Source organism: Corvus brachyrhynchos, unplaced genomic scaffold, assembly GCF_000691975.1.
Source record: "Corvus brachyrhynchos isolate BGI_N302 unplaced genomic scaffold, ASM69197v1 scaffold136, whole genome shotgun sequence".
Taxonomy (NCBI): domain Eukaryota; kingdom Metazoa; phylum Chordata; class Aves; order Passeriformes; family Corvidae; genus Corvus; species Corvus brachyrhynchos.
Genome location: NW_008239080.1, coordinates 7,412,072 through 7,425,143, shown reverse-complemented (window position 1 = coordinate 7,425,143; position 13,072 = coordinate 7,412,072). Strand labels below are relative to the sequence as shown.

Sequence of the window (13,072 nt, the reverse complement as noted above, 5' to 3'; positions counted from 1 at the left end):
ATCCAGTGTCTTCAGCTTGGTGGTTGAAAATCTTTGTTGTCTTCTGGATGAGTACCTTAGTGAGTAGGCTATAGATCTAGGCTGGAGCATGGGTGGTTGGCATTGTTTCTGCTAAAATTGGTATGTTTAGAGAAGTATATGCTGCAGAGAAAATGAGAAAACGGTTCACAATTTCTTTAATTGGTGGGTTTGCTGTCCCAGTCTCCTAAATAACTACAAACTGTCAGACCCTGTCATACCTCACTAAGGTATGCATTAGGAGAAAACAGAATTCTCAGTTGTCTAATGCTTGTCCCTAATGCTTCTCTGCATTTTTTGTCCACTAAAGTGACTGATCTGCTGCATGGAAATATTTTGCTCTTTGTCCTTGCCTTTAGTCATTACAATGCTGGTCATTTAAGTCTGCTTTAATTAAAATACAAACAGGATATATATTCCATCCACTATCACTAGGTGTCCAGAAATTATTTTTACCAAGATTTTGGAAAATTACTTTTGCTGTGTGGAATATCCGGTGCTCAGTTTCCTGACCGGTATATTGACCGTTAAAAGGAGGTTCCTGTGGAAATTAATCTGAATGTCACCTACATTTTTAATCAAAACATGTATGTATTAAATAAAACCTATTCAGCTTTTGATTCCTCAAAAAATAAAACTTCTGCAAGATTTAGTGAGGGGTGATTATATATATTTATGTATATATATATTTAAATCAGTGACACAATTGACAGGCAGTGGTGATGCATATATGCTTAAATGACTGAGACGGGATGCAGAAGGCCTGCAGTGCAAGCTAATAGGTATTTTTATTGTTTTTATCACACCAAACAGTGCAAAAACATGAAACACTTCCTGCCCTTCCTGTTGATGTTCTGTCAGTGATGTCACTTACACTCCACTAAAAGTTTCCAGAGCCACATAATTACGCTATGCTTACGGAATTCATATTCCCTTCCTCAGGTAAACATCCTGTTTGGAAATAAACGTGGTCTGGATGTCCAGGAGAGTGAAATTCAGGCACAAAGGAAGTATATTTGTAAACACAATCCATTGTTGACTGAGAGAGGGGCTTTTAAAGTACACCGGAAAAAAATTACAACCTTAAAAACAGTACTTCCAGAAATCTGTTTTGAAGAATGTTCATATATTTGATCTCTTACTGAAAAGGAAATGCAATACAAATTGGGGAATTCGAGCTATATACAATCACATAACTAGCATTCTTCTTTGAGGCAGCTATCTAATAGCAAGGAAATAAAAGAAACACTTAAATTAACCTATTATGTTCCAGGTCTGATGTATTAGGTAGAACCGATTTCTTTTCATAGAACTGTCTTTATTATTTTTAGGTGGATCTGAAATTTTTTTTTGCCTCTGTTATTTGCTACCAATTAATCCCATCACTCCTATTCGCTTATATATCCAATTCATTCCTATTTATCTTATACCCCTGATGAGACTGGGATGTAATTTTGAAAAGTATTTTTGTTAAGTTTGCTTGACTTTTTAACATAGGAAGTATGTCTTTATCTTTTCTGTTATCCAGCATCAGCTTGTGCACCCTTTTGGTTGTTCCTGAGTTTTAGCCACATATCCTGCCTCTCTTCAGCTTTGTACCCAAGCCACAGGGACCTGACCGAGTGATGGGGTGAATGCAGCGAACACTGATCTTGCAATACTTTGTCTGTTCTTACATTACGTGACTCTGTGCTCATTTACTTGAGAAGTGCAAATCTATTTCTGAGCATTAAAATATCTGACGTGCGACACCAGATCTGTCTTTGGTGTGTGTCATGGTATCCCCAACCAAACAGTCCAATAGTAACTTCATTTGTCCAAGTTGACAAATCAAACAAGGAAAAGTTGGTTTAGTATTTTTCCAGTTTACTGCAGCTGATTAGTAATTTGATGATACAAGAAGACCTTGATTCGAGGTTTCTCTCATTGATCAAAGCTTGAGCTAGCTGAGCTCACAGAGAATGATGACTTATCAATTACATGGAAATCTTATATAGTAGATTAATTTCTTCTGATACCAAACTGAGTTTCCCTTCCTGGAAGGGGTGGTTGTGGTGAGTGTCAGAATACAACTGTATTTCAGTCTGCTTAAGACTTCTGTTTCCCTTTAATAGTGTCAGATCTTAGAAATGGTCTTGTATGTGGAGTGTGGAGATAACATGAGGCTCTCTGTTTACTACACAGTTGAAGAAACGTTTTTCTGTTCTGCTGCTTTCTGTCTGGAGCTGTTAAACTGCTTGTGGGATGGTCCCGATACCATGCCACAGCCAAACTCAGTGAACTGGGGAATTCTGTTCATGGTTTTGGTCCCATGCCAGTCAAAGCAGCAGAGCTGAGTGTTAGAGCTGGCTACTTTACCTTGGGAGGGAACCACAGATGATAAAGTTAAGGCAGAATATTTAGTATGCAGTTAATGCATCATTGGCTTTCTGTTCCCTTTCACTGCAGCTTTTGAAGAACTCAAAAGTCACATCAAACACCACTAGCTAAACAGCCATCTCTCCACACCATGAAAAGCAAAGGCTGAAAGCACTTTGCATGACCACCTTTTCTGCCTGCCTCCTCCTAACCCCTCAAATTTTATTCTTATCCATGCCATGGACACAGCTCTGCACACAGCCACTACCCCTGTTTCTACAATGTACTGTATCTTTTCATGAGATCAGGTATTTGAATGAGGCTCAGCTCTTAGTGGTTTTAATCTTACTATCACCTTTCTGTTAAGAGCCTGTAAAACCATAAATGGACAGAAGTTGTCTGACGAATCCTGATACCAATAGTCATGGTGAACAGAAAAGAGTATTACCAAGTTATGGAGTCAGTTAGAAAACCCATGAAAACAATGTACCTTAAACTCGAAATTATGTTGTTTGGAAGCTAGTTTTGTTTTTTCCAGACTTCATTGTATCAGTAGTTCATAGGTGGTGCATGTTTGTTTACATCCTCTTTCTCTGTAGATAAAACAACGTGGTAGAAGAGAGAAATGTTAGGGCAAATTTCTCTTTGTGTGTACTTTGACATAGTCCTTTTACTGAAGTTTTGTAATAACTTGTGTGCAACAAGTTATAAAATTAATCACTTCCAGGACCTAGTTTAACTTTTAATAATAGTTTTCAGTAAAAATCCGTCTATAAAATTCTTTGTCTTCTGAGGATTTCGGTTTACTCATTCAATTATTATCTTGATATAACTTCTTTATTAAAAGTTTGATTCTCTAGTGAAGTGCATGGAGGTTTTCAAGATCTACTCTAGTTACTTTTGTGCTATTCATAAATTTTGTATGTAGAAGTATGATATCTGCATTCCCAGTATTTGCATTAGTTACTATGTAAGAGTGGGCACATAAAATTGAAAGCATTGACCTGTAAGTGCTTGAAAGTGAGTAACTTCAGTCCTGTGATTTTCCCTTGATACACAAATGAAGCTGCATGTCAGCATTGTCGGGAATAAACACCCTGGGGGTCACTTCTAATGCCATCTTCTAGTTAAGTATTTAACACCTTTAAACAAGACACTTCAAAAGTCTTATGCATTGGGCATTTTTTATATCTGATCTTTATTTAAACAGATTTTGTGAGCTAAATTATATGCAAATGTAAAATTAGTTTCACATGTTTTTGTGATAGGAGAAAATGTCTTGTGGGCAATTTGCAGTGTGAGTCATAAAGGTGACTTGTAATTGTCTCTTGTTTTTTCTTCTATCAACTATTCTACATTAAACTACTTAAATATTTAATGTTTTTCTTTTTTTTTCTCTCTGATAGCATGGAGGAGTGTATGTAAAAAGAAGTGCCAATTTCAATGAGAAAGAAATGAGAGCGAAGTTGCGGGCCCAGATGAAAGCTGAGACTCCAGTAAGCTTATACCTTCCTTCTCATTTCTTTGACTTTTTTAATGGCAAAGGCTTATTGGAGAAAAGAGCCATGCCCGATATCCACAAACTACTAAGATGGTAATCATGGATTTGTTTTCTTTCTGTGTTTTTACAGTTACTTTCTGTGACTAGAGTGACACCTCTAATTAAACTGAGGAAAATTTGACTGGTTCTTTATGATTGATGGGAACTTTGTGATCCTCTCTGTAGAGGACAAGGGGGATCTGGACTTAGAACATGAACTATAGTGCTTTCCTTGAGAAACCACTATTTCAAAAGAGAAACCCTCTGTTTCTAAAGACAACATTTTGACTACTGTGTGCTAGTCAGAGACTGATAACTCTCAAATTTTAGAAGTCAAGAACCTTTCCTACGAAATGCTAATTAGTCATCACAACAATCAGTCATTTTTAATGGCAGTGACATCTTAGAATTGAATAACTTTGTCTGCTATGCCTGGAGGAGGAAAAAAAACCCAAAACAAACTCTTGATAATTTTCTATTTGAAGAACGACTGTTACTGCCAAGTGACTTTTCTCATGACTCCCTGTATGGTTTGTGGCTCAGTGGTTAGAATCACTGTGCTTTGCTTCCATTACTTGCAGTGCATTAAATTTTTTTCTGCCTTTTTGGCCAAGCTGCAAAAAAACAACTAAGCAAGCCTTGATCTAAAACAGTTAAACTTCCCTTTTATTTAAAATTGTGTTATTAGGACTTAGACTCCACATATTGTCAAAACTTTTATAAAGAGTGCATGGGTTGTTTTGACATTCATAGTAGTCCTTTCTTTTTTCTTATTTGGAGATAGTGGGTTTGTGTTTGTGCATGTGTCTGTGTTGAAAAAGTAAATTGACCTTGTGCTTACTGAGAGACTTAAATGAGTAAAGTGTCCCTATTTCAGACAGTGCTCAAACTCTTTTTGTCTTGAACTAAGAATTAGTGTGATTTTTTTGTTTTAATTAAGTAAGGACAGTTCTAGGTGTTAGCATATAAGTTAGGCCAGAAATACATTATAACAACTAAGCTTTTGCTGTCCAGTGTCTAATCAATGATGTCCATAGAGAAGAAGGTCATGTTCAGTGGTGGCAACCTGCGCCCCCATTACCAGAGAGGGTCCTGGGATGTAAAGAGGTTGTGTTGCCTTATTATTTGCCCTATGTCAGTGGTAAAGATTCTACTTGCTGTAAAACTTGCGGTGTAATGGAATAAGCAAAGGCCACTTGCAGGCTGTGTGAAACATAGTTGTAGTCATCCCCCTAAGCAATTCTTCCGCCTGCAGGTTAAGTTCATTTTTGTTAGTCTGGATGAAATAAACCAGCAAGGTGTTTTCCTGCATAGGCCTATGGATTTCTTGCTAGCTAAAGAGACAGCTTGTGCTTGAGTCTGGCTTTCATGAGTCTTCCCTTTGCACCCCCTAAAAAGCAGGGGTTTATTGTTATTATAAGGTTTTCATTGCGGTAAGAGTCTTAATTGAAAGTCTGTGTTAAATTAATCTCCTTTGTAAAAATGTGTATTTTTCTTTTAGTACAATCTTGGGAAGATGTGCCTAGAAACCCATCAAACTATGTCCTTGGAAACCTGCAGATGTTGTTCAGTCTTGCTGCAGCGTGTCATTTTAGCACAGGTAGAATGTAAGGAGAGGTTTAAGCATAAAGCTTTTCTTCAAAGATACAACTGATGTGGATTCTGCTTTCCATGTTGTTAGTAAGGGAAATGAATCCAAAAGTCTTTGTTTATGGAATCATCTTTCTTCTCCCTCCTGAGTAGTGTGTAGATTGAAAGCCCATACCTAACCTATCAAAGCTAATGCCTAATGAATGTGGGACCACTTGGATACACTTGTTTTTTGCTGCAGTTTAGCTCTCTGGGAGTTTGGTGGTATTGGAAATGAGCACAGAACCTGGACATGCATACCAGGCAGTTGTTGCCATTTGCTTCATATTATAGGTGTTGCAGTATAGAAGAGAAATAAGTGTAACTGCTGCAGGAATTAATTGTTTAAAATCTCTCAGACCATATAGGGAGTGACAGTTAAATTTACAAAACCAAAGTTGTCAAAAGCCTCTTTACTGAGGCAGATATTTGCATCTGCAGGAGTAAAAGACACAGACCATTGAGCTGTCATTGAGGGAAGACTAAACTTCCTATAGGCCACTTTATCTGAGAATTTAAATGTAGTTGCTACTAAATGGTCTTTAACCAACAGTTACTACTGTGAGAAGAACGTGATAACCTGTGTCCTTGCTGCATTATTCATTCAGTTCTGCAACTTATCATGACATTCACAAGCAACCATATTGCTTTTAAAATGAAGACATTTTGATCAGTCAAGCAAGTATGTCCTGAACTCATCAGCTTCATGCAAAAAAAGCTAATCTGTGACTGGAATTTTTATGCACTATATGCTACAGCTCAGGGTGGCCTTTTCCTCAGTTTAGTGGGCAGTTGGTGTAGCTTAGTCATTCTGTGTGTAAGTGGTAGAGTTCTTTCTTTAATGTAATGCTAGAGATGAGCTGGCCTTTCAGCTGCTCAGGAAAGATTTATATACCAATAAAGAAGAGATGGACAGGAATCTGTGTTAAAGGTCACGTTGTTATTTACAGTTTCTCTCCACGTACAATTTAAACAAAAGAATCCAGATGATTAATGTTCAGTCTGTCTGGAGCCATCCCTTTTACCATTAAGAAACTGAAGATGTGTAGGAAGACAGAACCAGTCTTCTGTTCTTCTCAGAATAGCAAGCTCTTTACTGCTTCACTGCGGACTTTTTTTTTATTATTGTTAATGACAAGTAAATTGGAGTTAAAACTGACAGGCAAAGTAAGGCTGCCTCTTGGCCTCTTACATGCACAGTAGAACTGGATTAGTGCTCTGGCATGTCTCCTTTTGTGTAGCAACGGTGGACTGACTAATTGTCCTTGCTCACCTTGTCTTACGACTTCCACCCACCTGTCTGCTATAAAGAGCCCCTTTTCCTGCCCTCTGGTTTGCAGCCAGTCCACACCTCTTCCCAGATGCAGCGCAGCAGTGTCAGGCACAAAACTGATGCCAGACTGAAACACTGTTGCACCTGTGTTTTCTTAGTGGGGATCTTGAACTAATATATTTTCTTACTTCTTTCTGGAAATCACATTGCTTCTCAAACTGTCATTGAATTATACACTTAAATGGTGCATTATTGGGCCTTTTGTTGGTAAAACTCACTCAAGATGATGTGATTTGGTTTAAAATTCCATAAAATTTGACTGATTGCTAACAGATTGCAATCTTACGTCTTGTTGTGAGAGCAGAGACTGTCACCATGTTTAAATAACACTTTTGTGTTAATGTTGTGTTAATGTAAGCCATAGATGAATGTAAGCCCAAAATGAAGGGGTATCCAGCTGACACTTGATATGCTCAATCTACTTCATTTATAAAGAAAGTTAACTCTTCTGAACAGCAAACTATTCAATTTGGTAATTGAAAATGTAACTTCTATTTTTTTTATCATGCATCAAGAGTAGGAAATCTGCATTCTGAGATGTGGAATTTAACCCTGTACAACCAATATTTAGCTGATTACTATGTGTTTTGGTTTTGTCATTCATTCAGTCATAGAATAAATCATTGTCATGTGAAGAAATGCCAATCAAACAATAAAAACATGGAGGGGACAAATGCATCAATACAACTGCTATAAGGCTTAATGTAATAATTTAGTGATATAGGTACTAATTTGCAAATCCCTGACAATTGTAAATCACAGATGTCCTTGCCTGCTATTCCCATATCACCTTTTGTATTTTGTTCCACTTACACCAGATAGGCTTTCTTCTACCATATCCTTTTCAGTTATTGATCTGAGTGGCAATGTTTCTTATCCAGTTCACTAGAAGCATACTTTCTAGGCAGTGGTCTAAACGGATGCAGATATGAATCTGTCTAGCTGTCAGGATACAGTAATAGTAATAATAATATTAAAATTAAGCAAGTGCATTGTTTAAGACAATTTTGAATTTTGTAAATTAAAATATTTGTTTTCCCCTTGTCACCTGGGAAGAGTGATCAAGATACCTTTAGTCAGTACTTACCACTTCTTGATGCCCTGTGCTCTTCTGCAGAGTAGCAGCTACTCACTGCAGGACATTTTCCAAAGCCCTTGGCCACCTTTTCTAGCTGTATGTCTATGGTTGTTCTGTATTCCAGGGACTCGATTGTTGCTTCCCTGCTTTCCCCTGCTTTGCCCATACCATCTCAATTTGTGGCACTCTGATCTATCTCAGGGACTTCCTCAGCTGCCCTGTCCTCTCTCTGGAAGCAGAGGGCCCCCTTAGTGCCGTTGCTGTTTCTTTTTGCCTGTGAGACCTTGACAGTGCCAGGGAAATGAAGTGTTGCTATTTGGAACAATGCAGTTACCATCTTCCATTCAGTTCATATGTGGGTTGTGGCAAGTGCACTGACATTGCACTGGGGACTCTTCAGGTAGCCCCTGCATCTTTTTTTATTTTCTGGCTCCAACAAGAATCAGTAGGGTTCTACTAAATTAATCCTGATCCACTCCTTGAAGCTTTCAAATTGAGGAGAGGCACCAAGTTTACTGGCACCCACCCATTCCACAGAAGGAATGAAGGTACCACATACCTGAGCATAGGGACCTATTGCTTGGGTTAAAATTGGTGTCTCAATGGATCAGGGACTGCAGTAATCCAAAACTATCTCTGCTATTTTGAACGTGAGCACTGTATTTTGCAGTGATACAGTGTGTAACCTTTATGTAGCTAATTGCCCTAATTGAAAAATCTGTATTAAAAACGGCCTAAGCTGCAGCTAGTGTTTCTAGGCAATTAAAGTGCTTCTACAAGTTCTTATTCCAAGTTCAGGGGAGCTTATTTAGTTATTAAAATCTTAAAAGAGATTTGTAGTTCTTACAGTCTTTGGAAATAGTGCTTAAGGATTTAACTTCTGCTGGCCATGGTGGGAGAAAAGCCAGTCTACAAGTGGTTCTGGTAGGCTGAACTGTACTGGCAGGATATCTTTGTCTTGTGCAGGACTGTATGTGAGTATAAGTAGGTCATCTATTTACATTCATGAATTTTACTGTTAAAATAGTCCTGATGAGCTGCACAACAGGTTAATATGTGCTGAATTTAAAGCAAAGGCCGCTTCTCTGTCTTGTTGGTATGCTTTCAATTCAGAGATACTCAGATTCTGGTCAACAAACCTGTTTAGCTGCTTGTGTTTTAGAGGTTTACAAGAATAAGTAAAATATAATTTCAGTCCCTGGTTTGTATTACACACATAGGACTGGAGTGAGTAGATACTGTTCCCTGTTGTGTAATCAGCTTTTGGGGGTGATTATCTGCTTTGAAGACCAGTAACATTGTTTCCTGCTTGTAAGTGCTGACCTAGGCACCAAGAGCAGTGTTCCTGTCCTGTGCGCTTCACTTCCTTTGCTCTATTACCTGTTACAGTCACTGTATTACCCTTTAGAGCTGAGCAATGCAGTCTTTAATGGGAATGAAGGGTTGGACCACCTCATCTTGAAGGACCATTTTAAGCATCCAGATTACAAGATTTGAACATAAGCACATTTATGAAAAGAAAAAAAAAATGCATCTGGATTTGAATATTATGTCCTTTCCAGCTGCATCTGAAAAGTTTTATTTAGTCACTTAAATATCTCAACATTATACTTCATAGATGAAATGTATAGATGACTGGGGGAAGTGTGGACTACAGCTGGCTCTAAGGATTCCTGTACTTGTCCCTGTACTTATGCTACTGTTACAAAAAGTAAGCATCTTGTCTCTTAAACCCATTTTCTTTTTTCCCTCACTACCAAATCTGTATGCATCTTGGATGTCTGTTGGTCCTTGAACATTCTTGGACTTCACGTGCATCTGCAGTCTGTCAGTTTCCCCCAAACACACTGTGACAAGTACAGCCTTTCCTCTAGGTCTCTTTACTCTACTGATACTGGTTTTGCTATTTTTTTTTTCTTTTTCTCTGTCAGATTCTAGACTATGTACTTAGTTCTCCTTTGTCTTGATCTCCAGCTGTCTTCTCTGGTTGGCACATTTCCTAGGTTTCTTCTCACCTCTGCATTTTAGTGCATTTTTCAACCTTCCTCACTGTGGGGTGATTCTGGAGAGGTCATTTGCTGGGGGCTGTCTTTTGGCATTCAGCCCTTTCTGTAGCTGTTCTGCAATCATTAAGTGTAAATGCCAGCACACACCGATGTTTTGTGGGCCAGAAGCACAAAGTTGCATTCCTGTGTGTCTCTTTTTGAGTTTTTATTTAACTTTGCATCTTTACATGATGTGTACTCCAATTATCAAAGTCTCCATCTAATCACTGGTAATATTCCTTGGACTGTTTTGTAAATCTATTGTCTCATTTTCTTTCAAATGTTTCTTGAGACTCCTTTCTGCAAAGTTAATATATTAAGTATTTACGGCAGGCATTTTACTATGAATGTGTCATGTTCAACTCCATACCAGTTTTCATTTATGGCCATAGTCTCTCCTGCACATGAGTCCCCAATATGAAATTTTCACTGTTTAAGTGATGTTTTGCAACAGCTTTGTTTGTAGGAAATTATACAAGGCACAAACACACACAAAAACCCCAAAACCCCTCTGTTCTGTTTCAAAAGAAAATGGAAAATTCGTCAAATTTGACTGCTCCTGTTTGGGTACATAATTTTACAGACAGATATGCAGATGCTTAGGCGACCTTTACCTGTGTAGGGATTTGAGAACCCATAGATAGTTTGGTGCTGAACAGGCAAGCAAAGGAATTTACTTGGGAAATATAACCTTGCAGATATGCCTGCTTAAAGGAATGTGACTTTAAAGTTCAAATTTCGCTGAACTATGAGTTTGGGTTCCTAATGTATTTAATATCCAAGGCAGTGAGAGACATAGGGGCACATAAGATCTATCATAATTTCAATTAATACTATTTCTGATTATGAATGAATTATCGTATATTTCAGTATAAAGAAATACTAGAGGCAAGATCACTATTAAAGAAAAAAAAATTGGTCACTTTTTGATGTATTTGTCTATCTTTTCAAAATCTTTTAAAACTGATACTCTTGTTGATGTCAGCTGCTCCTGACTTGCTGACTTTTGTTGATACATGCTATCTCCCTTTCTAAATCACATGGAGTATTTTCTATGGTGGATTTTCAAAGGAAATTATTTTGAACCTCAAACAGTAAGTTTCTTAAAGCTAAGTATTCTGATTTTCTTTTAATCTTTACAATAGTCAATGGTGTGAGCTAAATACAATATGGACCTATCAAGTGTTGATAATTTTTGTAAAAGCAGTCAGTTTACATTCGTTATAAGAACTTGTCTGTTTTGTTTCTTTTTTAATTCCACAGATGTATTTAGTGATTTTTCCAGAGGGGACTCGTTACAATCCAGAAATACCAAAAGTCATTGCGGATAGTCAATCATTTGCTGAAAAGGAAGGTAAGCATAAAGAATTTTTGAAATAATTCTTTTGTTATGGTGCTAACACTTATTATATAAAATTGTTATGTAATGTGAAGATCATCTCACCTTAACTGGACTTTTAAACCTGCATGATTGGTATTTAAAGGTTTAGAATAGTATAAACTACTGTTTCTCTTACAGAGCAGGATTATAGTAGTTTATATACAGACATTTCATGCATTTCACAATGTACAATAGTAACAGTACTCCAGAAGGCTCGCTGTAGTTTCCACCTGTAGGTGTGTATTTACTTATTTTCTTGCTCCTTCAGATTGTGAGAATTTCCTACACTGAATCAGGGCACTGGTCCATCTAAGTTAATATTGTAGCTCCAATTACAGTTGTTAGTCAATATAAAGAATATTTTGCATAGAGCTTGTTGTGCCTTAAAAGAAAGAGTCTTCCATCATTTCACTTTTAATTAGTATTAATACTCCTATGGCATTTTAGTTTTGTTCCTCTCTCACCTTCCAATCTCACTGTTCCTTGGTTGAACTTTATTGAGGAGTCGCTTTGATTGTTGGCATTGTCTCTATAACCACAGATGGAATTACTTCATCTTTGGAAAGGCTGGCAAAAAATCCAAGTGTCCCAAGATTTTTCATATTTTCTCACATCGTTTGCACGTAAACTTCAAATCCAACAGTTCAGTGAACATGTTTCCTGATTTTGTTTTTTCCTGTTGACCAAAAGTGAATTAATTCACTCTAAAAGTAAACAAATAGGTCTGGTAAATTCATCTCTGTGACACACTGAAATGAATTCACAAGTCTGTGAATCAGCCTGTTGATATAATCAAGCTATTAAGTATTGTTAACTCTTGTCCAAAAGGATATATGCTTTTCTTCTCCATGGGAAGAATGGAATTTGTTTGCGTGTATGAGCAGGAGAGCTGAAGTCATAATGTATTTGTTCATCGCTTCAGTTTCCTGTCGGAAATGAAAGTCAAATGTTTCATTTAGGTTGGTGATTCTTTGAGAGTTCAGAGGGAGGGGGGTGTTTGATAGGATTTTTTTTCCTCTCCTTCTTTTTCAGGGAAAAGGCTCTCGTTGTTTCACTATTATTTTATTTCACCTTTTAATTGTATCTCTGCACTCTGCGAAACAGTAAAACACTGCTTTTGTGCTTTCAGAGCACCTGTTTGTTTCTTCAACTGCTTTCCTCTCCAGTACTGGTCTGTTTTTATTTTGCAAGGATTCCTCCTTTTAAAAATTCTCATGACAAATAATTATTAAACAAGAAGCATCTCCAATTCTGTTGCAGAATCCTCTTGATTTGCTTCTCCCCACTGCTAAATTCTTTTGTTGTTGGCCTCTGTCCCACTTTTTATGTGGGGAGAAGGGGAAGCAGTCTGTGTTCCCCTAGCCCCTGCTCCACTGCATGTCCACGCAGAGATAGATACTCCCTGGAACTGGAGCATCCCTCATGCAAGTGTGTTGAGAAGGAGAACTGAAAGCAGAACCACACTGTTCTGAAGGCTGAGCCTCGAGCACGAACCAGCCCAGGGCACATCCCAGTACGCCGGGAACTGTGGGGACAGGGAGCTCCACGGGACTGCTGGCAGGATGTGATTACAGCTCCCCAGGGTCCTGCTGCTGTGCAGTGCTGCTGGCCTGGCTCATGGCTTGTCCTCAGCAACCCTGGTGCCCCTGTGGTGGTGGCTGGGTTCTGGGGCTGCAGCGTGGAGCCATGG

General features: G+C 38.1%; 1 protein-coding gene across 2 annotated transcripts in view; it reads left to right on the top strand.

Moving 5' to 3' along the window:
* AGPAT5 (1-acylglycerol-3-phosphate O-acyltransferase 5) overlaps positions 1–13,072 on the top strand; it is a 41,362-nt gene that overhangs the window by 2,241 nt on the left and 26,049 nt on the right. Inside the window, exons 3-4 of one of the 2 annotated variants that reach the window (XM_017739285.1) lie at positions 3,783–3,872; positions 11,265–11,355. In XM_017739285.1, coding sequence (XP_017594774.1) covers positions 3,783–3,872; positions 11,265–11,355 — 181 coding nt within the window. The remainder of the gene's footprint in view (positions 1–3,782; positions 3,873–11,264; positions 11,356–13,072) is intronic. The other variant, XM_017739286.1, reaches the window with a different exon arrangement.